Genomic DNA, 25,245 nt, shown 5'->3' with positions numbered 1-25,245 from the left:
GATGTAGAACTCCAGAAGGCAGTTGAAGTTGAGAGGGAAAAGTAGACACCCCAAGTCTGTATAGACACGTCTAGAGTTTGGAAAGTCAGGTTTCCGGCGCTGCAGGGTAGGGGGGAAGCCCATTCCTCTGGTAAAAGTCCTGGGGTGTCAGGAAAGCACCCAGCTTCTGGTGCCCATTCTCCCAGATGGCTCGGTGCATGTGGGCAGGTCAGTGACTCTCTCACCTTGGTTTTTTAATGCAGATTTGAGGGAGGATGGGGAAAAGCTGGGGAGGGTAATCCCTGGGAATGTTGTGGGTCTGGGGACCCTGGCAGGGCGGGCGTGGGTGCTAGAGAGCCCAGCAGGCGGTGCTGAGGTGGCTCAGGCCGAGGGCCTCCGGTCCGTGCACGGCCCCGCGATACCTGCTGCCTTTGTGCGGCCTGAGCAGGCTCTTGACGCTGACTTTTCCTTGTATGTTCTGACGTGTGTAGCTCATCAGGCTGCCTGCTTCCAGTGCTCTCAGCATCCCTAAAGACGGGCCTCCTTTGCTTTGCCGAGGGAAGGGCACCTCTTCGTATTCGTTTCCTCTACTGCCGTGTCCGCCAGCACTACTTACTACAACAGTAGTAAGGAGAAGTCTTCCCTGGTGTTGGGAAGGCATTCCAGTCTGAGGCAAGAGCAGCCTGGCCTCACTTTGACATGTCTCTCTTGGTCATTTTTATTGTTAAATGAAAACGTGTTTTCAATTCAGAAGTGTATATTTTAAGAGGCTGAATGGCACTCTCCCACTTAAAACCTGAGATGATGCCCCATTTTCAACACGGTAAACTCCTTGGCATGGAATTGCCAACTCTTCGCAGTCTGGCCCAAGCCCTGCTTTCCCGCATAATCTCTGTCACGCTCTCCCACTCCTAGTTTCCCGGGCTCCTTCAGAGGTCCTTGAACATGCTAGGTACTCCCATGCCTCAGTGGTTCTGCTAACGTCGCCATTCCCCCTCTCTCCTCTGCCTGTAAAGTACACCACCACCATAGGTTTGGCAGCATTCCCTTGTTACCCCTCCGACCTCTCTCCTCCTCGAAAGGCACCTGTCCTCCCTGCTCCAGGCTCCCCAAATCCTACTCCGTTCATTCTCATTTAACTTTGAAATGTGTCTCATCTTCCCAACTGCTCAAAGTTTTAGGGCAATAGGGACAGTTCTTAACATTTCTTTTATACGTCTCATGGTGCTGGTACAATACAGTACAAACGTGTAGCTGTTCAATAAACGCTGAAGTAAAATATAGGAAAATAAAACATACCAACCACCCCTTTGGTGATGTGCCACTCTTAGATTCTAAACCTGCCACATTCATCTCTTGACCAAGCACTTTCCCACTGCCTTCACTGCCTTCAGGGACAAGTCAACGGGCTGATGCACGTTCAACTCGTAGGCAAGAGACAAATGAAGCCAGGTTTCCAGGCATATACTAAGGAGAGCAAGATCTCCTGAACACTGTTTTCAGGATGACAATCTGTCCCACAGAGGTTAGACTACAATGTCATAAAAGAAAAACATGAGTGGCCTGAAGCTATGCCTATAGAGAATGCAGTCAAGACTTAGACTCTAGTCTAGTTGTTAGTCTTTCAGATAAATGATATTATTTAAAGTTCAAAATGTAGTTTTTGAGAAGGTTGACAAAGGACATAGTTCAAACTCACCTTTTTTGTTTCTGGATGTCTTTTAAGTGACAAACTATGTCTTAGAAGTCTTAGTTCACCTACCTCCTTGAAAAAAATCTAGAGTTTTCTCTCCCGTGGTTTCCCTCAGGAGTAAGAGATGAGAAGGATAATGGGTAATTGAAGAATTGAAAGCCCAGTGATTTTTAAACAATTTAAGGAAGCTACTGATAGCATTTGAGGCCATTCTTACCAACTATTCCCAGAACATATAAATTTTTACATAATATAGGTAGTAGTGTACATCAGAATATAAACATGTAGTGTTTGCCCTTAAATTGAAATGAATGCTGTACTTTTCTTGACCGAAGAAAACCTTTAATCCCAAGCCACAAAATTCTAAAAAATCATCAACATTGTACTGGAGTAACCTTTACTCATGTTCTTTCCTGGCACTCCTCAATCTTTCAAGATAGGACAAAACAAACAAACAAAAAAAAAAAAACTGTCCTAGTTAGGGTAAGTTCAGTTTGCTGAGAAATACAAGTTTTTCCAAAGAAAAAATAAGCCATGAACTCAACCACTCATCAAGATCTGGGGATTATGAAGATTCCTGGCTCTTGGGTTATTACTTGTTTCCCAGAAATATCAAAAGACATGAGTTTTCATTATCCTTAGCATAATTAAAACCTATTTGATTCAAAAACACTTCAAGAGGTAGTCATGCACATGATAATCCTCACTCCCTTCCACCACTTATTTTTCACTATACAACTTAGACGTCCTTCAGGAATCCTTCCTTGACTTCCAGGGCGAGGTCATACACATTGTCTGCTATACTGTAGCCCGCTGTTATATGTACGTGCAAGGGTGCAAGTCCCGAGGGGGCAAGGACTGTGTTTTATGACTCTAATTAGATCCCAGTATCTGGCATGAAAATATTTGTTGAATGGATAAACCATTAGATTCCATGTAGGAGAGCCATGTGGGTTCAGCGCCTCTAGCGGGTCTCCTGAGAACAAAAAAGGAGGAGGCCATGAGCGGGCAAGGCTGTGGGACAAGGTGGGGATGAGTCTGGTTGATGAGAGTCCCCAGCCTGGTGTGGCGAAGGAGCACTGACTAGTACCATGCAGAGATGAAAGAAAGATTCGGCGGGCCACTGGGCATCTCAGAGTGCCCAACAGACATCAAGTACCATGCTAAGGGGGATGGAGGGATCGGGAATGGCATGGAGCCGGGCTCACAGCTTGGGGGCCTTCAGTGTTTGCATCTGGGGCGCTGGAGGAGACCAGCAGTGAGGACAGGAGTCTCGGAGGCCTCTCCAGACACACATCCCCTAGGAAAACTGCACAAAGGAGAGTTTGATTGACTCATTTTGTTTCCATTTGTGACTGGAAAACTAAGCAACTGGGCATCCTTTCAGTGGGAAATGTATAGTGGGAAAGAAAGGGGACAGAAATTTACCCAAGTTTAGAAAACAAAATAAAGTTAGTACTGAATGCTATCTGACTCCTAAGGAGACAAACAGCCACGGAAGGTGTTTGAAGACAATTCAGAGCATGATGTACCCTGTCCGGGGGGTGGGGGTGGGCACACCATACGGAAAGGGCCCTCAGCCTGGGCATAACTCCCAGGGCACTCAGAGAGCCCCTGTGTTGCCCGTATTCCCCTAGAGTGTCTCAGACTCTTGGAGAAGTCAGCACCCGCAGTTCAGGGGCGACAACGACAAGGTGAAAGTCTCACAGGGATAGGGGCGCTGGGGCCCCTCACATCATTCTGGCCATTCTGCAGCCGCCATCAGGCTAATTTATCTGTCATTAGCTAAACTCAATGAAGCAGAGGAAGAAAAAACATACAGTGGTTCAGGCAGGCAGTCCACAGCACCCTTGAGGCCATCTAGACTCAAGCAACCATGGAAAAGAGGAGAAATTCTGACATGTTGTAAGGCAGGGCCTATGACTCCGAAGCGGTAGGCTTATCAGGCTCCTCTGAGAGCCTGGTCCCACTGCCCACTCCCTCCTGAAACCCTCTGTCATTCTGCCGAACCTGAAACGGTCATGTTTTAGTCCCTCTCCACCCCTCTGGCTGCTTCTCACCGACATGGGCTCTCTCCGTACTCTGCACAGCGTCCATCCTCCCTACGTCTCTGTCCCCAGGCCCTTTTCCTCTTTTCCCTCTATGCTTGGCTCCTGGACAATCTCACACAGAGCATGACTTCAGCTACCATCTCTATGTTAACTCCCAAGTATCTGTTCCCTCCGAGATCTCTGTTCTGAATCCCGGGGCCGCAGAACCACCCAACGGCACTTCCACAGGCGCTTCCCATGCAGCATCTCGCTTCCTCTCATCACCCAGAAGGCAGCCCCCTCAGCCCCTGCCTTTTCTGCTCAAACTACTGAACGTCACTCCCATGCATTCAGTTGTCTGTAGATGCTGGCTACAAGTTACCCTGCATCCTTCACCTTCCTTTGCCCTCTACTTAGTCAAGTATGAAACAGGGAGTTCTTTTGCTTTTACGCCCTAAACCTCTCTGAAATCTATCCCTTCTTCTCAACCTCCTGGGCTGGATAAAAGTCAGCCTCCTTTCTGGATGCCTACCTCTAATATCACATGCTCTGCACTATTTTTAATGCTGCTTCTGTGAAAAGTGGCTTTCTAGTGAAGGGCAATGTTTCCCTGCTATAAACCTTGCCTGCATGACCACATATCCTCCCATGACTACAATCGCCTGCTGCTTTCCCACTTGCAAGAGTACCCTTCTAGTAATTCTTCTCTTCTACTTCCCTTGGCATGCCTTGCACGTCCACATCAGACCCGATGAATTTGAATGCGAGCAAACATGACACTATTTTGAATACTGAACTCAACTTCGCTCTTGAGAACACAGAGCTCATTCATTCCCATTTTGGCATGTTCAGTCTAATCCAGGGATTTTTTTTCAGCTGCACTCAAATGTTATCTTCTCAATCACTGTCAAGTTCAAACTGGATCACTGTGGGGTAAATGTACTGTTACCCAGGATTTTTTTCTCTCCACCTTCACCTGCCTTCTTTTTGGAGGTAGTATCAAGGTCCTGAGGGAAGGCGGTTAAAGTAGTTTCCGGCATTGGAAAGGGGTATTTTATCTCCAGTGGGCATGGCTGCCTGTCCCTGCAGGATTCTGCTGAGCGTGGTTCAGTGACCTGCTGTGACTCTGGGGGGAATGTGTGCTCCAGCCCGGGGAAAATAAACCAGGGAAACCTGGGAAGCAGAAACCAATCAGAGGGAAAAATAAATTGGGAGAAGGCCATTTATTGCTTACAAGAACCCTGGCTCCATTTGTCTACTCCCGCTTGCTTGTGTCTCTCCCCATCCTGGCTGGGAAGAAACAAAAACTAACTCTCTGGTGCAATGTCTGCTCCCCTCTTCCCCAGTCCCTTGTAAGCACCTATTGATATGGAGACAGACTACTTTTCTCCACCCCATGTAAACACCTATTGATATGGAGATGGTTAAGGCCAGGTGCAAATACTGAAATTTTACCCTCACCTGGGCATCAGGTTCTGAGGCTGGGATCCATCCGGGCATGGGTCTCCAGCCTCTGCTGACGACCAAAGTCCTGACCCATTTTCCTCTGTAACTTTCTCTTCCAGACCTCAGGCCCCCTCTAGCCCACTCTTCCTCTCAGAATGCCAAAATCTGCTCCAAGATCTGGGAGCGTTTACTTGACTTTCTGTGCAACCCATGGTGGGTGCCCTGTGAGGTTCTGCAGCTTGGCAATTGCTGTGGCTCCTCCCCCTTCTCCACTCTCTGCGCAGAACCACACCAACGTGGGATGAGCTCTCAGAATAACCAACCCTCAACAAACTTCACTTCTTTTCTACTGGCTTACAAATCCTTCACTTGAAGAGATGTCTTCGGCAGTGATAACCCAGGCTCAATGGTTAGACACTACTTTCTATACATTTAGGATGTGTGTGTCTAAATGGCTACACACGTCAGAATTAAGTCTTTGTAGCTGTCAGTCTGATTGGGCTATTTGAAAATCATCCCAGTCAAATCAAGGATTCTCATGCTTTTGGCTCAGGATCGTGGCTAAGTTCCAGGCACTTTACAAAAGGATCAGAAGGGCCACCAGTCCTCTCTGTCACCTCTCTGCTGTCCACTACTGTATTGGACCCACAGCTGTTGGCCCACAGAGGGTGCTTCAGGGATGTTTCACAGTCCCATTTCTGGCCCCCTTTCGGTTCCACTGATACACCATGCCCCAAGTGGAGAAGAAGTGATCACACAGAGGGTGCTGCAGGGATGTATCACAGTCCCATTTCTGGCCCCCTTCCGGTTCCACTGATACACCATGCCCCAAAGAGAACAACAGGCCACACAGAGGGTGCTGCAGGGATGTTCCGCAGTCCCTTTTCTGGCCCCCTTCCGGTTCCACTGATACACCATGCCCCAAATGTGGAACAACCAACCAGCTTCAGATATGCAGCTATAAAGGAAGTTTTTGGAGGCCATCTAAGGCTCCATATTTCTGGACACTCCCTTTACGCATCTATGTTTTGGAGTATTGCCAATTGTCTGGATTGCCGTGGGTAATAGGGCACAGGGTCCTTCCGCGTATGGTCTCCACAAGCCTCTCAGGGCTTGACCTACAGAGTAGGTTGTCTTTCAGAGACCCACCAACACCAGACTATGAAAAAGGAAAGGTGTGCGCCCAGAGACAGCCAGGTTGCTGAATGACACGTCTCCTAGATACCCCTTCTGGCCCAAAGATCCCTGACCCTGAGATAACTGGCTTTTCGGGGGCTGAATCTGTAGGTCAGAGGAGGTGGAGATCTTAAGACTGGCCCAGTCAAACAGGAACATTGACAGTTTGAACACAGAACTTGAAGGAGATCTGCAAAGAATAGATGAAGCAAATCGGGAACTTCTTCTCAAATCCACGAGAAAGAAGATGAAATACAGAGATGAGTGCTGGGGTTTCTTGAGGGAAGTTCCCAATCCAAGCGATGGGATAGAGGAGGAGAGACAAACCTCAATTTTCCTACCTGCTCTAGAGACCTCTATCTTATGTAACAGTTTCTTCTTCATTCTTTGGCAATTTCTGTGGCTCAAACCCTGAATTATAGCAAGATTCAAAGAGATTCTTAAAAGATTGGGTGATAATTCACCTGAGCTGAAAGAACACTAGGGTGTTTGACTTGGGAATCAGGTCAAATTTTGAAGTGTTTTTTCTTCCTGCCTTTGAAGGGATTATGATGACAAGGACCCAGGAAAGATGGGCTTCCGACTTGAGAGCCATATTTATTGACACTGAAGTACCCTTAAAACTGACAGATGTGTTTTCCTCAGTTCTGAAGCGGTCTGTTCCTCACACCATGTGCTTGTGACATTCAGGCTGGAAAGTGAGGTCTCATCCCCAAGACCTGACAGATGATGAGGAGTGGGAGCAGCAGAATAGCTCCACCGTGGGAAGGGAAAGAACGCTGCATGACCTCAAGGAAGACACAGCCAGACTTGTAGGCAAAAAGCTGGGAAGAGCCATCTGATAGGTGTTACTCCTCAGCTTGTCTCTCGTCAGTCATCAGATAAGCTAGTCTCCTCTTTTTCACATGCAAAGAATAGTCAAAAGCCATGGTAAAATACGTGTTGAGGGCACAGTTTCTTTGGTAATATTTCATACTGGGAAGCCCTGCATGTGGGCATGTCTATCCTGGTGAGTTGGTGCAGATACGTATGTGGAAATCAAACCACAGGTCCTTTACCTGACAATACGCAGTGACGTAGAGTCACTGCAGGGAAATAGCACCCGGTGAAAGTGAGAACAAGCAGCTGAATAAAGATGGGTGGTAGCAGGGAGCTCCGCACCTATGCGCTGCTGCTTTCTCTCAACAGGAAAGGAAAAGTGAGGCTCTGGTCCACGATACAACAGAACCTCAGAAAAAGGTGGGATGAGGCTCTAGTTTTCCCCAGGTTCCCCGCAGCGGCTCCAGTTGTCAAAGGGACAAGGGAGGGAAAATGATCATAGAGGATCCCACATGTCAGAAAAGTCTGTGCAGGGGGTGGGTTCCACCCCTGCCCCCCTCTCCTGAGGGTGAGCTTCGTCCCTGAATGCCATGGACTTCCCCTGCAGGCATGAGGTGAAGGGAGTGGGGTCGACATTTGGGCTATTTGGTGATCCCGTGGGTTTTTTTTCATTCTATCGCAAGAAAATGGAATCCACTAACACTTTGTCGGAAGGTGAAAGTTTAATTTTATTTTCAACAGAGACTTTTAAAAATACTTAAATCCCACGGTCTTCCCCTTTCCTTATCGAGGCATTTACTCCACCTCAACTCCTGCTCAAAATACAGTGGGTTTCCTATGATCGCCCTACTTTCTGACCCCCGCCTGCAGGCCTCTGTAGCCCGGAATGGCACAGGGTTCAGGGAAGTACTCCTGCTTGGGCACACTCTAGCTCTGCTGGCCAAGACTAGTGAGAAGTCGGAGGTAGAATAAAGATGCTTCCAACGGCACCAAGTATCCATTAAGGGACAATCTCCTGGCAGCTTTATCAAGGCCATGTTATTGGCTCTACACACCAAACAGTGTGTTTGTCTTCTAGAATTTTTTATTTGATGTATTTTTATTTGAAATACGTATTTATTTAAAATCACAGCTTACAACGAAATTGCAAAAGGCAACCAAGTGTGAACAAGGCCATCTATAGGGAGCACTGGAAGGGTCAAAGGTAAATGGAAAAGCAATCTTGAGTGGGTTTGGGTTACGTGACCAGGAAGCAAGCTTTTAAGTGGAAACAACTGTCAAAACTGGGATAAATTCTTTGTAGTTTTAGCCCATGTCAGACTTAAGCCTAGGCTACTGAGTACTGAATTCTTTTCTGCCCTTGGTAAGGAATTTCACTCTGAAGCCATGCATTTTGTTTCTCTTCCTTCAGGAAGAGCAGAACACAACTGCACAATGCATATATACCACTGAAGTCCCCGGTTCCTATCCTGGTCCCAGCACTTAGTGAGGTGTATGAAGTTGGGCAATTTAATCAGCCCCTTTCAGCCTCAGGATGAAAACGGAATGAAATGGTGTATTTTTAAAATACTCTTCAGAGTAAAACCATGAAACGTCACGTATTTAACATGATTATTTAAAAGTCTAGCTGAGGCAAATGTATGCATTCACAGAGCAGAGCTAGGACTTGTCAATCTACGGTGTGCTAGGTAATGTACACACTCTATCACTTTCTCCCATCCAGAAAAGGATTCATTCAATTTATCACTCAAATATTTAGTGACCTCTACCTGCTGAGTGTATCATACGTTGCTTAGCATTTCTCTAATTGTGTTCCAAACATAAAAACCTGGGCACAAGCACAATCCATCTGATCAAAGATGAAAAAAGGTGGACTTATTCTTTTATTCAGAAAGCAGGTACAATTCTTACTTGATACTTTCTGTAGAATTCCATCTTGCCCTTGCCTTATTTCTCTTTAGCTTCTTAAGCTCACACTTAAGCCCATACTGCATCTGTGGGGCCCCTGCAGAGATGGACACACTGAAAATAGAAAGTGAAAAACAGAGAATTACTTCCCTATTTCCTGTCAGCCAAATTAGTACTGATGGCCACACACACACACAAAAAAAACAAAACAGGAAGTCCAAAGCTTCCTTGGCCACGCCTGTCCAGGAAATGTATCTGGAAGGAAGAAATGTGGAGCCTGCATGTGCTTCAGGATAAACTTGGGGCTCAGGTTAGAAAGGCTTAGGAAGCCCCTTGACTAGCCTTGCCATATAACTGCATTTGCTTCCTTCTGCTCAAAACAACTTTTCTTGACAGTAGCCCTCCAGAGACCATGGTGAGGCTTTAAGTCTGGTGATGCTGTGTCACCTCAGCTGAGCCGAAAGACTATAGGTAGTTCCAGGTATTGTCAGAACAATGGCCATTATTTTCCTGGAAGCTATTAGCCCACCTCCAAAGAACTCTAAAGCATCACTGACCCTTTAAATTACACCCATGTGCCTACATGTGTTGTAGAATTCTCAAGTGACTTCTCTAATTCTATGAAATCCATAGCATCTCTTGCTTCTGTTGTTCTTACATCCTGGCAATCAGCTCATCAGTTTAATGGTACGCCTGCTGCGCCTCTCTGGGTCTCAGACCACCGTCCTGAAAATACAGCCCTTAGCACACTTGGCTCTCTGGCCCTGGATAGAATTGACTGGAGAGGAAAGGAACTGTTTGAAGTCTTCAGACGTGAAACAATGGTGCCTAGATCAAAGTGGGAACAGTAGAGCTAAAGGTGGAAGGAAGGAAGAACGCAGGCTTGTCTGCTCTAACTAGGGAATAGAGCCCGAGCACATCTATTCCTCTGCTACTATTACCCTCTGCGAGCCACCATAAGCCCTTGCCTGGACGCCAAATTAGCCCCTTAGTCTTCCTGCTTCTGCTCTTACCGTTAATCTACCTTTCACACATAGAAAAGACTTATTCTTTAAAAACACAAATCAGGGTGGAGCCAAGATGGTGGCGTGAGTAGAGCAGCGGAAATCTCCTCCCAAAACCACATATATCTATGAACATATAACAAAGACAACTCTTCCTAGAATAAAGACCAGAGGACACAGGACAACATCCAGACCACATCCACACCTGCGAGAACCCAGGACAGTCCCCAGGAATGGGCTGTCTTAATTTGTCTGATTTCTCTCAGACTGTTCAAGTACAGTTGGACAATATCCATCATATCATAGACAAATTTTCACAAATACCTAGGGTGCCTAACTGGTTTTTTTGGCCTCACTGGAGATGGCTGGTAATTACTGATCTGCTTTGGTTATGTAACTGTATTCCTATTATGTTAATGTGTGTGTGCAATTTAATTAGTAGTTTAAAACCTATACATGCTAAATTACAAGAAGATATGTCAAAGAAATAATCAATCTTCCCATGTTTTCTTCCATCTGCTACCTCTATAGCTTTTCTTCTTCCTTCCTAATTACAACCCTTAAATAGAATTCATGCCTCATATCGAATTTACCGAGTATCATAATTCCTCCAAGTGCTAAAGATACCTCAAGACGAATGCTGGGCATAGAAGCCACAGGGCATAAATCTGCAAAGAAGTAAAAAGCTAACCTTTTCAAACAATATGGCTTCTCTCTCACTTACCAACTTTACATCTCCCTGTATGGCCCCGGAAGATGACTGGTTAGCCAGAGACGGGTAAGATTCCTCAAGGGAGGAACAACCTAAGACAGGCACAGTCGCAGGGGGGCCATCAGGTGAGAAATTGGGGATCAACAGAGGTGAGGCTTAGAACCTCTCCCCCTCTGTTTTGAGAGAAATCTTCTGCATCCGTGGATGTTTTATTGCCCTTGTCTAGCTTGGATTAACACATAGTCTACAGGCACACACCTGATCATCTACATTTGCTCTCTTACAACACTAAACTAAGCTTTGTACCTCTATCTTACATCTACCTACCACTTCAGCATTTTATTAAAAATAATAATAATAATAATAATAATAATAATAAAGGGAGAAATGTGGGATCCACATATAAATCAAGTATAAAAATCAAATGAATATTCATATTTGACCTGATTGTTTATGGTTCATAATGCGTGATCAAAACCAAAAGTTTCTGTGATGACTGCCCTTGCACTGTTTACCATGTAAGAACTTATTCACTATGTAAGAATTTGTTCACCATGTAAGAACTTGTTCATTATACTTTAGAAGATTGGAGACTGTTGAGAATTAGACTTGGGGTTGATTAATGATTGTGCATTGAGTCCCCTATACAGAATTTTATTGTTGTTAACAACCATTTGATCAATAAATGTAAGACATGCCCTCTCAAAAAAAAAAAAAAATTAACATTTGGCATTATATGTACAGAACTGAGCAGCTTTCTTCCTTGACAAATGGTATGTTGAAATTTCTTGTGATGCTGTGGATATTGACTCTACATCAATGTTTCTGTATCAAATATTCAAAATAGTGATAAAGGTTTAATTCAAAGAAAAAAAATACAGAGAATATAAAAATCATGTTAATAAAAATATCACATAAAACAATATTATGTTATTGTATATATATGAATATTTGTGGATGTATAAAATATTCTTAAAATAGATTAGAACAATCTTTATGAAAAGTGTAATATTGGTTGTATATAGTGAGTGTGGAGGGGGATGAAAACTGTATATAGGGAGTAAAAGTAACTTCAACTTTGTCCTTAATGTTTTATTTACTTCATACAAAATTGATTGAATAAACATGGAAGAAAGTTAGTAAATGTCAGTTTCATTTAATGAAAAAAAAAAAAACCCCACAAATCAGATTATGTCCTTACTACTTCGAGTTCACACCTGGATTCTCACTGAAATTAAAATAAAGAACCAAACTCTAGAAGCTACAAGGCCTTACACATAATCTCATCCTTGTCAACCTTTCCCCACCTCATCTCCTCCTCACCAGGTGTTTCCCCACGCTCCAGCCACATAACTCCCACATACACACTACATATGTGCTCTTTCACAGTCTTAGCTCTTGCTGCAACCCTGCATGGGGCATATTTCTTCCAGACCTCCATTTGGCTACTATTTACCATTTAGATTTCAACCCAGTATCATCCCATCAGACAGGACTTCACCCATGATAGCTCTCATGTCATCGCTATCACTACATTTCTCTGTTTGTATTTCTTTCATAGCATTTATCATTCTCATGCTGACTTATCTGTTAATGTCCCCAACTAGAATGTCAGCTCTGTGAGGCAGAGACTCTGCCTGTCAATCCTGTTCACCACTGTATCCTTTCTGCTCTCATGGCCCTCTGCCCATCGCTACAACATAGCGACCAATATAGAATAGGCTTCCATCAAACAGGGAAGGAAAGAAGGAAGAAGGACTACGGGGAGCAAAAAAGGAGTGAGCGGTTAAGTATATAAAAGGAAAAGAAAGAGTGAGGTTTTTCAAGATTGATGTTTTTCCTAAGAGGAATAGCTAAGAAGGAAGGAAGCTAAGAATTGTAGTTTAAGTGTGAGTGGAGCCCTGATGAATGCTAAGGGCTTGGGAGTGTAGAAGGGCAGGGTCACCAGAAGGACGCTGCATGGTTTGACTCTCCTCCATTAAAAAGACATCTGACATCATACCTGATGAATGCCAACCACTGGAAGATAACCTTTGAGACAGCATTTCAGAATGGAAGCCTGCTTGCACCTTGAGTTACCCATCTCCTTCCCTTTCTATAGGTTAAGTTACAACAGCTGGAAGCTTCCTGTGCTGACCGAGAGAAGGAACTGGCTAAGGTGATGGTAGTAATTTCAGTATTTCTTCTCCCAGAGGAAGGAAAAGTTGATGTTCAGTTAGACGATGCAATACATTCTGCAAATGATTGACTTATATATAATAAGGTTCCAGATGCAGAACCATTATGGGGTTGAGGAGGGGATGAAGGAAAGGAAGGTAAATGCAGTCTCCTAGGTTTCCTTCTCTTCAATAATTTTTACAGGATATGTTCCATATCTGAATCTTCAACAAATTAGTATCTATTCTTCTCTCAACTGTCCCAAAATAAAATTCCCCACAAAATAAAGCTTATCTAGCCTCAGAAAAGAAATGAGTTCATACATACAGCAAAAACACATTTAGAACAATTAGAAAACTACATTTAGGGTCTGGGATTTAGGAGGAAACAAGTATACTCTGGTTCTTAGAGAAATTTCCTGAAAGAAATTTAAGACTGAATTTTGGGTTCCCAGGTAATGGAAGACTACGCATTGGTGGCCCAGCTCTGCAAAGATCAGGTCTTCTGCATTAAGGTACAGTTTCTCGGTAATGGGACAGAGAAGGGTTTGTAAGGTACAGGATAATATGAAACCAGGCTTTTCAAATAACACTTTCTACAACAATATTAACTCTTCAAAGTGGCATGACAAAGGGTCTTTGGGTCCCTGACAACCCACCACCAATATCATTCTGTTACAGCCCTGGTCTCCTGACCTCTGTGCTCTTAAATTCATAACGAGCACTTTTCCTTTCATGACGCCAATTACCCAGGGACCTGCCTGGGAAGGGAGGAAGTGTAGCGAGTGATCAGGAGTGGTGGGGGGTGTCGGGGCTGGAAAAGGACACCAAGCATTCATGTTACCACGTAATAATACATGCTTCTTATGATTAGAAAAAGTGTAAGGCTCCTAATTAATTAGTAACTGTGGTTTCTTTTATTTCTCTGGGAAGAAGTACCAGGAAACTTCAAAGAACATTGAAGAAGAGGTAGAGACGCGGCTCCTTGAGAGAGAAGTGTGAGTTCTGGCAAAAAAGGAACTTCTTGGTTTTAGTCGTTAACTCCATCTCAGCCTGGGTCAGAGCAAACATTCCTCTGACCAGTTCCTACTCGGGACTGAGTGAGCCCCAACCCCACCTCTCTCTCCCTTCTGTTAGGGATTGCTTGACTCCCACTAAACCGCACCAACTTTAAAATGCAGGTCCTTCTTCCATCCTTCTTAAAAAACCACAGAAACACATCTTCCTTCATACTTTTATCACATTTTCAATTATTCAGGTTTATATTAAGGGCAGGAACATCTGATTTTCAAAGGGCTGGTAGTCAGGCCCTCTGACGAGTAGGACATTCCTACTTTCACAGAAAAGCCCTTTAAACTAATACCACCCTCATTTCCCCAAAAACACAGAGACTCAGCCATGTAAGATAGGCATGAAACTAACGTCTAGACACACGAAGGCTATCATATTACCAAACCCAAACTGTACACTATATTAACTACTAAACTAGGACCATTAAAGGTTAGACATGGCAAGACAAAAGCCCCTCCTTTCTGAGTTTGTCTAGACCTGACATGTTGAGAAAACAAAGTCAAAAATCTCACTCCCATTTCTTGGCCCCTTTTTAGAAGTTAAATCTTAACTTAGTCAAGAGGTACTTACATTTATTAAATATTTTAGAATCTTGGGATCAAGGTAAAGAGACCCAAACTTCATACCACCTCTAAATAGCCCTGGTGTGCATTGTGGCCTGGGAGGGCCACAGGGCACCAGGACTTGGAATTCTGAAGGATACCTTCAAGTTTCCCGAGAGCCTTCTTGAACATTAAGTATGGCTTCACTGCAAAGATAAGTTTCTAGAACAGAGCTGCCCAGTAAAACCTTGTGCCATCCAATAAGGAGCCAAGGGCCACCTACTGAGTACCTGAAACATGGTTAGTGTAACTGAGGAACTGATTTTTATTTTTATTAACTTATTGTTTATAGCTACATGCAGCCACTGGCTTCCATAGTGGACAGCACAGCTTTAGAATATGAAACTTTTTAAATAATCACTATGTAGTATGAGTATCTGAGTGTACTTTATTCAATCCCTATCTTGGTTCATTTCCCCCTAGATCAAAAGTCTTGAGCATGAACTCGGCAAGAAAAGAACATAACAGCCAAAATACTAAGGTGAGCCTTCCACCCTGTGTCCTCTCAGGGCCACTGCCTGTCAGAGTTTCCAAAACACTATAAGCCAGGAAACATACACAAAGCTTCCCATGTGCATTTTCCAAGAACAGTACTAGATATAATTTTAAAGCATTCCAACCTAAAACAAAGAAGACAACTGTCTTCCCTCTCTTACAGCCATGTAAATACGAGACATGTCCTCGTAGAAACTAGTCTAAGACCTAAGAAGGTTCAGAATGCAAGCAAGAAGGAACATTAACTGAGGGCATGCCCTATAGAGAAGAGGCTAATATATGACACATACACCACACCACCCTCCTCCTGCAATCACAGAACTCTTTCCAGATGATCCCAGCATGGTCCCGAATCTTTCAAGACACACACCACCAGGGTTATCTGTCACTATCTGATCACAGTCGCCCCATGAGTTAACATAGTAAGTCATCACTTCTTTATGACACAGCTCCAAATCTGTTCATGTTTAACATCGTGATGTCACCAGTACATATGCAAAGGTCAGAAGGACATAGAATGGGATGCAGAGCATCACGGCTCTTTGCCTGTTTGGCATTTTGTGGCAGCAAGTTCACAGGGCTAAAAGATAAACTTTTATTTAACTTTATTTTTGGAATGAATATTGGTTTTAGAGGCAAGGTTGACATTCACGAGAAATTTATTGGCATGAAATATATGGTCTTGATAATCTCAGAAAAAAAAAGTCTTCTTTTCCTAAAAAGCAAACATCAATAATCCACCATTGTCCCTGGGGTCATCCAGATGTTTGGGTATGTGTCAGACATGCCCACAGTGACCATGACTCCGATTGTCCTGAGCAAGTTATTCTGGCCCCTCTCTTGCATATTCTACTCAGCAAAAAAAATTAACTGGACCCTGAAATTAACTGGACTCCCCCTCTCTAGGACGAGGCTTAGCATACTTTCTGATATGTCCCGACATCTATCCCCAATGGTTCATCAAAGTATTCATCTGACTACCCATCAGAGGAAAAACAGAGTGTCTTCATACAAGATTATGAGAGTCCCATGACGGTCCCGTGCCCTGAGTTTGAGCCGTCTTTACAGAGACGCTCCCTGAGCACCGATTAGAGGGCACTTCACCTCATCTGGCTCAAGTTATAGAACCAAATTTGTAAAACATAAAGTTTCTCATGATTCCAGTTCTATGAGCCTTATTTACACAATTTTAAAGTCTTAATTCCTCTTTTTATCTCCCAAGGAAGTTAAAAGGAAAATGAAATAACAAAGAAAATATTTTGTAAAAGAAATGCCACAAAAATCCAGGATATATCTTCATCTTTACATTTTTATACTTTTAAAACTTATCTCAGAATATATCTGCGTGGTTTCCATAGCTTGTTCATTCCCCTAAGGGTTGCTGGCTGAGCTGAAGGTGAGCAGAGAGTTATGAGGGCCCAGAATGGGGATTCCCAGAGGCCCCGCCTGGCCCTGCCACTCACTAGCTGTATAACCTGGGGCGACATACTGTACGTTTCTGTGCCTTCCTCTACTCCCATCAGTATATAAGAAGGTGAAACAAAATTATATATAAATATGTAAGTGTGTATATATATATATATCTCTGCATATGTATATATAAATACTGCACACACACATATATGCATATATATGTATATGCATTGGCTTTGAAATTTTCATCTGTTTATGCTTATGAAAAAAGTTTGTATGGTATCTAACTGTAACATATAACTAATGGCTCACTGAATATTACTTGACAGTGATGACAGCTTCGAAAAATTGCTTATTTATCAATGTCCTTTCTTCTTCTCCCAGGACAAGTCTCTCCAAAAGAAAGGAATATGGCTCTGTAAAAGGCAAGTAAATATCTTTGAGCGGACTTCCTGAAAACTGGAAGATCTACTAGCCATCCTGAAGACGACAAGGAGAAGCTTGTATACACAGACACACACACACACACACACACACTCTCACTCTCTCTCTCTCACACACACACAGAGTCAACAAACTAGTGTCATCAGTGACCACATTTCTCAGTTTTAATGCTATGACTTCTTGCCGAAAGGCAATTACTAATCTCATTTTCCAGTATTAGCAGCCAACAGCCCAGTAGTAATCAGAAACGGGAATCTTATCACCTAAAAGAGATGTGGCAAATCTCATATTTACTCCCTCTTCCCTTAACAGTCTGAAATAATTTGATGTATCTGGATCCCCAGTAGAGTCTGTAGATTAGAAATGGGGTTCATAGGCATAGTGATTGGGTTTTCACACTACTGTATGAGACACGTCTCCCTCAAACCTTGTTACAATGTTAGCTCTTTACCCCTGACATGAAAAATATATACATACATAGGGAGAGAACTTCTAAATGCAAGTATACTGATGCCTAATAACAGATAAAAGAGGAAATGATTGTGAAAAAGAGGTAAAGCACCTAACAGTATCCAGCACATCATAATTGCTCAAAAATATTTGTTAACCTGAATAAAAACTCAAGATTCAAACAACAGAGTGCATATTAGTTCTGAAGGAATCACTGGGACAGCAAAAACTTCTATTCATGTAGCCCTTGTATTTTCAAGAAAAGGTCAAATTATGTTCAATATAATCTGTTTAAGAAGGCATACAGAAACAGATTCAAAGTGGTATAAAATATGATTTAGAAAGAGTTCCATCAAAATGATTAACATAAAATTATTGGTGTTTAAAGGTAATTTCCAAATGTCTAGAATATTGGCTTAAGGGGGATGTCCCTTCATACAAGGAAAATGAAGTACTACATATTTTGATATTCCTACATACAGTGTTCCTGGAACAACTAGTAGAATTCTTCCTAGAACTCCTAGGACTGCCTTCACCTATACTTCTAACACCCGTGCCCAGCATGGAATCGCCCATGTGACTCCCCAGGACTGTCTGCGTTAATGAGAGTTGGTAATCTGGAGGAGAATGTACAAGTTTAGTTCAGTAAACTACAAATACCTTCCCTCTTGTTTTACTCGACCATTCTGTGGGGCACTGGTGTGCTGGTCGTTAACTCAAGAGATTAGAAAGTTGGTTATTCCTAAGATTTTCCCTGGGAATGTCACCCAGAACCTCCTTATGAATATTGTATCCAGCTTCAAGGAGATTTGCAGGAAGGAGGAAGGAGGTTTGTAAAGGGCCTCTGATTCTAATTCTAAGACACTTCACCAGAAGGGATCCTGGATCCTGGCTCTAAGATCGATCAACTCTAGAGAGAGACGTCAGAGAACTGGTGGGGAAGGGGTTCTCTCTGACTAGTGAGGGCAGGTGGTAATGAATTTGTCCTGGGGCTGGAGGCAGCCCAGAACAGCCGGATAAGGTTAACATAGGAAGGAAACAGTGGCAGTTTGCCCATGCAAGTCATAGTAAAAGAGCAAGGGAAAAAAAATTCATCATTTAAAGAAGAAATCAAGACCACTATAGGGAAATTTAGAGAAATGTATTAAGAAATATTAAAAGTATCATGAATGAAAGAAGAGAAATACCATGATCATGGATAGGAAGCCTTAATATCAGAAATACATCAGTTGTCTCCAGTTGATAGTCAATTCAATTCCAAGCAAACTCCCCAAAAGATTTTTCAGGGAATTGAATGAAATGATTCTAAAATATACTATATTTGGAGGAGTAAAGGGTCAGACATAACCTGGAAATTCTAAAGAAAAGCAAGAGGTGGGGAACATGCCGTTTCAGACATCAGAACTTACTATGAAGCTGCAATAATTATGATAGTGTGCTATTGGGACCAGACTAGGAAAACTGAACAATGAAACAGAACAAAAAAAGAGCTTAGAAACAGTGCACACATTTAGACCTTTGATATGTAACACTAATTATATGTCTTAGGGGAAAGGAAGAATTGTTCAAAAATATGGTAGGGAAAAACGTTACCCAAATAACACAAAAAATGGTATCAGATCACTAACATTCAGCATATATAAAAAGCAAGCCCAAGGTGTTAAAGACGTAAATGTCCACAAAAAGAAAGAAAGGGATCTTTAAAATGCAGCATGAGTTAATCTATTACCACTGAACAAATTACCCCCAAACTTACTAGTTTCAAATAATAAACACTTATCATGCCATAGTTTCTGTGAGTCAGGAATCTTTGAGTCCCTCAGCCTGGTAGTTCCAGCCCAAGGCCTGGTATGAGGCTACCGACAAGATGCTGGCCAAAGTTACAGCCATGAGAAGGCTGGGCTGGGGCTACAGGATCTATTTCCACACGCGCTTTTCTGCTGGATTTTGGCCGGAGGTCTCAGTCCCTCAGCACGTGCGCATCTCCACACGGCCGCCTGGGTGTCCTCCCAATACGACAGCAGGTTTGCTCCTGGGAGGAAGGAAGAAGCTGCGGTGTCTTTAGCACCCGGTCCGGGAAGTCACACCCGGGCACGTCCACGACGCTGCACTCTTTAGAATCGAGCCCTTACGCCCAGTCCACACCCCAGTGCAGGGAAATCTCAGAGTGAGGGGAGCATCAAAGAATTTGTGAACATATTCCTAAAATGCTACGAACTCTCAATGACGATAGAAGTATCTCTCAGGCCGTGGTAATGGGCATGGATTTTTAACACGACATAAAAGGATTGATTGTAATTAAAGGAAAGGTTGATAAACTAGACTTTATTCAAAATTACTAACTTTTGCTCTTCAACACTTAGAGCAAGTGAAAGTTAGAAAGTAGAGGGAAGTTATTCAAAGTACACATGGAAAAGGATTCATATCAAGAACATATAAAGAACTTTTACCATTTAGTAAGAAAAGCTCAACCCAGCAGATAAATGGGCAAAAGGAACACATCAGACCAATAAACCTATGCACAGATATTCAGCATCACTGTTCATCTGGGAAATACAAATCAAGACCATAATGAGATATTACTTTACACCCATTTGATTTGTGAAACTTTAAAAATCTGACGGTAAGTGTTGGAGAGGGTGTAGATCCATAGAAATGCACACTCTGCTAGTGGGGTATAAATTGGTGTGACTACATCACAAGATAATTTCAGATAATGATAAATACTAAAAGAAAATAAAACACAGCGATGGAAGACAGTAACTAGCAAGCCAGCACAAAGGAAGGACCACATTTACAAGGGGTTGCTGGGAGCGGAGACAAGATTTAGTGGGAGACATTTGAATATCAAGAAGGAGCCAGGTGTGCATTTAGGTATGACTTCTATTTTGTTCCTGGTTTTCTAATATCTGGCTAAAAGTTTCTTGGCTTTCTCTTTTCAGGATTTTTCAGGTTCTCTTTTTCATCACCCTATTTTTCATCACACTGCTGGGCTACTTGTTTTTCCACATAAGCTTTATAAATCCAGATCTCCTAATCGACATACTACCCAAGATACTGAACAGGAGCACCCTGTGGAGGCTAAGGAGCTTCCTCTCTGCATCTCTCACACTTCGGACTGAGGACTTGTTGCCCCACTAATTTCCAAAAAACATCCTTGGGAAAAGAAGGCAAGTGGTACTTGACTGAGTACACTAGGCGATGGTGGAACTTGTAGAGGGAAGATGTTTTCTCCAGTTTTTCCCTTGAGGTTTGCCTACTGATTACCTTTCCTCCCATGTTGTCTTTCCAAGATCAACCTTGCCCAGTAAACAGCTCTGTCAATAGATTTCAGCGGCTACAGGATAAGCTAAATAGTATGAAATAGTCAACAAAGAAGATCATTTTCAGAATAATGTCATAGATGCTAAGCAAAGTTAGAGTCTCCCAATACTCCTAGTTAATCTTAAAACTGTAAGAGACTGGATCTCTGCAATGCAGATGGCTCTCTAGTGATAATTAGAACTCTGTAGTAGCAAGTGACCTTAACTTAAGCTCACTTACAAATTACAGCAAAATTTAAAAAAAGATATAGCCTTATGGAACTAAAAATCTGAGGTTTCAGGCATGGCTGAATCCAGAAGTTTCACCAGCGTCCTCAGGGCTTCATCTCTCCCCCTTTCTCTGAATGGGCATTGCTCCTTTAAGTGGCAGTATTCTGCCAATAACCTAAATCTTATACTACCAGATTAGCAACTTCAGTACAATCAGTCTTTTCCAATAGCTACAGCCGGAAAGACCAAAGAATCTGTGTTGGCCGAGGTCAATTGCCTATCCCTGCCCCCTAATCAGCTGATCATGTGTCAGCAAAGTCATCCTTTAAAGAAAGGCTTAAAGGCATCTTGTACCACAGATAAATATTACAAACAGAAGTAACCAAATGGAAAAAAAAATTAAGCAACTTTCTTAATCTGGTAAATTGCCTAGAATGAGTAAATTCTTTCTTAACCCCAGGCCTCAGAGAAAACAAAATCCTCTTCTCCTGGCAGTTACTAGAGTAATATGCAAATATGCATCGTCTGACAATACAAGTCATGGAGTTTTCACCTGGCACCCTAAATGGAAACACCCCCCACCATCTCAAAGAACAGCATTGCATGCGTGGCTTTATTCCCACACTGAGTGGCAGTGGCATTCTAGGGTCCAGTGGAATCGGGCAGTTTCTGCCCAGTAGGTGTGGCCTTAATAGGTGTTTCACTAAACCAGACTTCGTTCTTGGCACAAGGGGAGGATAAGGTATGGCCAACTCCCATTTACCATTGTCCTGCCACATGACAGAGCTGAGCAAGAAATCCACTCCTCTGCACTCATGAATTTGAGACTTAGAATCATGAAAGAAAAAGTATTTTCACACATTGTGATTTCAGAGTCACTTAAGAAAACTTAAAAAAATTTTTCTTCTCATACATATTTCATTATTCATCACTATGTTTTCTCTGCTGTAGCTAAGTGACAAAGCCCCAACTTCTGTGGGACGCAGCAAAGGCAGTCTTAAGAGGAAAGTACATAGCAATCCAGGCATATTTAAAGAAGGAAGAACAATCCCAAATGAATAATCTAACATCACAATTATCGAAATTGGAAAAAGAAGAACAAATGAGGCCTAAGGTCTGCAGACGGAGGGACCTAATAAAGATCAGAGAAGAAATAAATAAAATTGAGAAAAAAATCAATGAAACCAAGAGCTGGTTCTTCAAGAAAATAAACAAAATAGATAAGCCTCTAGCCAGACTTATTAAGAGAAAAAGAGAGTCAACACACATCAACAGAATCAGAAACCAGAAAGGAAAAATCACGACGGACTCCACAGAAATACAAAGAATTATTAGAGAATACTATGAAAATCTATATGCTAACAAACTGGAAAACCTAGGAGAAATGGACAACTTCCTAGAAAAATACAACCTCCCAAGACTGACCCAGAAAGAAATAGAAAATCTAAACAGACCGATTACCAGCAACGAAATTGAATCGGTAATCAAAAAACTACCCAAGAACAAAACCCCCGGGCCAGATGGATTTCCCTCAGAATTTTATCAGACATACAGAGAAGACATAATACCCATTGTTCTTAAAAGTTTTCCAAAAACTAGAAGAGGAGAGAATACTCCCAAGCTCATTCTATGAAGCCAACATCACCCTAATAGCAAAACCTAATAGCAAAGACCCCACCGAAAAAGAAAACTACAGACCAATATCCCTGATGAACGTAGATGCAAAAATACTCAACAAAATATTAGCAAACCGAATTAAAAAATACATCAAGAGGGTCATACACCATGACCAAGTGGGATTCATCTCAGGGATGCAAGGATGGTACAACATTTGAAAATCCATCAACATCATGCACCACATCAACAAAAAGAAGGGCAAAAGCCACATGATCATCTCCATAGATGCTGAAAAACCATTCGATGAAATTCAACATCCATTCATGATAAAAACTCTCAACAAAATGGGCATAGAGGGCAAGTACCTCAACATAATAAAGGCCATATATGATAAACCCACACCTAACATCATACTGAACAGCGAGAGGCTGATAGCTTTTCCTCCGAGATCGGGAACAAGACGGATGCCCACTCACCTCCCTGTTATTGAACATAGTACTGGAGGTCTTAGCCACAGCAATCAGACAAAACAAGAAGAAATGCAAGGAATCCAGATTGGTAAAGAAGTCAAACTGTCACTATTTGCAGATGACATGATATTGTACATAAAAAACCCTAAAGACGCCACTGCAAAACTATTAGAACTAATATCGGAATTCAGCGAAGTTGCAAGATAAAAAATTAACACACAGAAATCTGTAGCTTTCCTATACACTGACAATAAACTAAGAGAAAGAGAAATCAGGAAAACAATTCCATTCACACTAGCATCAAAAAAAATAAAATACCTAGGAATAAACCTAACCAAGGAAGTGAAAGACCTATACCCTGAAAAACTACAGAACACTCTTAAGAGAAATTAAAGAGGACACTAACAAATGGAAATTCATCCCATGCTCTTGGCTAGGAAGAATTAATATCATCAAAATGGCCATCCTGCCCAAAGCTATATACAGATTTAATGCAATCCCTATCAAATTACAAACAACATTCTTCAACGAACTGGAACAACTAGTTCAAAAATTCATATGGAAACACCAAAGACCCCAAATAGCCAAAGCAATCCTGAGAAGGAAGAATAAGGGGTGGGGGTGGGGAATCTCGCTCCCCAACTTCAAGCTCTACTACAAAGCCACAGTAATCAAGACAATTTGGTACTGGCACAAGAACAGAGCCACAGACCAGTGGAACAGAATAGAGATGACATTAACCCAAACATACATGGTCAATTAATATATAATAAAGGAGCCATGGACATACAATGGGGAAAGGACAGTCTCTTCAACAGATGGTGCTGGCAAAACTGGACAGCTACGTGTAAGAGAATGAAACTGGATCACTGTCTAACCCCATACACGAAAGTAAATTTGAAATGGATCAAAGACCTGAACGTAAGTCATGAAACCAGAGAACTCTTAGAAGAAAACATAGGTAAAAATCTCTTCAACATAAACATGAGCTACTTCTTCATGAACATATCTCCCCAGACAAGGGAAACAAAAGCAAAAATGAACAAGTGGGACTATATCAAGCTGAAAAGCTTCTGTACAGCAAAGGACACCATCAATAGAGCAAAAAGGTACCCTACAGTATGGGAGAATATATTCATAAATGACAGATCTGACAAAGGATTGACATCCAAAGTATATAAAGAGCTCACACACCTCAACAAACAAAAAGCAAATAATCCAATTAAAAAATGGGCAGAGGAGCTGAACAGACAGTTCTCCAAAGAAGAAATTCAGATGGCCAATGGACACATGAAAAGATGCTCCACATCGCCAGTCATCAGAGAAATGCAAATTAAAACCACAATGAGATACCACCTCACACCACTAAGGATCGCAGCCATTCAAAAGACAAACAACCACCAATGTTGGCAAGGATGTGGAGAAAGGAGAACCCTCCTACACTGCTGGTGGGAATGTAAATTAGTTCAATCATTGTGGAAAGCAGTATGGAGGTTCCTCAACAAGCTCAAAATAGAAACACCATTTGACCCAGGAATTCCACTTCTAGGAATTTACCCTAAGAATGCATGAGCCCAGTTTGAAAAAGACAGATGCACCCCTATGTTTATCGCTGCACTATTTACAATAGCCAAGAAATGGAAGCAACCTAAGTGTCCATCAGTAGATGAATGGATAAAGAAGAGGTGGTACATCTACACAATGGAGAATCATTCAGCTGTAAGAAAACATATCCTACCATTTGCAAAAACATGGATGGAGCTAGAGGGTATTATGCTCGGTGAAATAAGCCAGGCGGAGAAAGACAAGTATCAAATGATTTCACTCATATGTGGAGTATAACAACAAAGAAAAACTGAAGGAACAAAACAGTAGCAGAATCACAGAACCCAAGAATGGACTAACAGTTACCAAAGGGAAAGGGACTGGGGAGGATGGGTGGGAAGGGAGGGATAAGGGTGGGGAAAAAGAAAGGGGGCATTACGATTAGCATGTATACTGTGGGGGGGGGGCGGCATGGGGAGGGCTGTGCAAAACATGTAAAACAAGTAGTGATTCTACACCATCTTACTATGCTGATGGACAGTGACTGTAATGGGGTGGAGGGGGGCCTTGGTGAAGGGGGATGCCTGGTAAACATAATGTTTTTTCATGTAATTGTAGATTAATGACAACAAAATTTTTACAAAGTGTAAAAGGGAGGCAGAAGAGGAGGTCAGGGAGCTCT

General features: G+C 42.5%; 2 protein-coding genes and 1 pseudogene across 3 annotated transcripts in view; 2 read left to right on the top strand and 1 right to left on the bottom strand.

The window, feature by feature from the left end:
• The window catches only part of LOC130680014 (transmembrane and coiled-coil domain-containing protein 5A-like), a 70,610-nt gene extending 48,690 nt beyond the window's left edge, over positions 1-21,920 (top strand). The window contains exons 1-7 of one of the 2 annotated variants that reach the window (XM_057489823.1): positions 7,921-8,347; positions 12,869-12,925; positions 13,379-13,438; positions 13,857-13,921; positions 15,020-15,077; positions 16,889-16,929; positions 20,341-21,880. In XM_057489823.1, coding sequence (XP_057345806.1) covers positions 13,382-13,438; positions 13,857-13,921; positions 15,020-15,077; positions 16,889-16,929; positions 20,341-20,539 — 420 coding nt within the window. In that variant the 5' untranslated portion in view covers positions 7,921-8,347; positions 12,869-12,925; positions 13,379-13,381 and the 3' untranslated portion in view covers positions 20,540-21,880. Of the gene's footprint in view, positions 1-7,920; positions 8,348-12,868; positions 12,926-13,378; positions 13,439-13,856; positions 13,922-15,019; positions 15,078-16,888; positions 16,930-20,340 lie in introns of those variants that run through there. The other variant, XM_057489818.1, reaches the window with a different exon arrangement.
• LOC118928331 (transmembrane and coiled-coil domain-containing protein 5A-like) overlaps positions 1-25,245 on the bottom strand; it is a 70,610-nt gene that overhangs the window by 40,395 nt on the left and 4,970 nt on the right. The window contains exon 2 of the mRNA XM_057489824.1: positions 9,055-9,165. Coding sequence (XP_057345807.1) covers positions 9,055-9,078 — 24 coding nt within the window. The 5' untranslated portion in view covers positions 9,079-9,165. The remainder of the gene's footprint in view (positions 1-9,054; positions 9,166-25,245) is intronic.
• Positions 17,312-17,407, top strand: LOC130682750 (small nucleolar RNA U13; annotated as a pseudogene).

The sequence above is a fragment of the Manis pentadactyla genome, chromosome 2, assembly GCF_030020395.1.
Source record: "Manis pentadactyla isolate mManPen7 chromosome 2, mManPen7.hap1, whole genome shotgun sequence".
In the NCBI taxonomy this organism is placed as follows: Eukaryota; Metazoa; Chordata; class Mammalia; order Pholidota; family Manidae; genus Manis; species Manis pentadactyla.
This window is presented reverse-complemented; position numbering and strand designations above follow the sequence as displayed.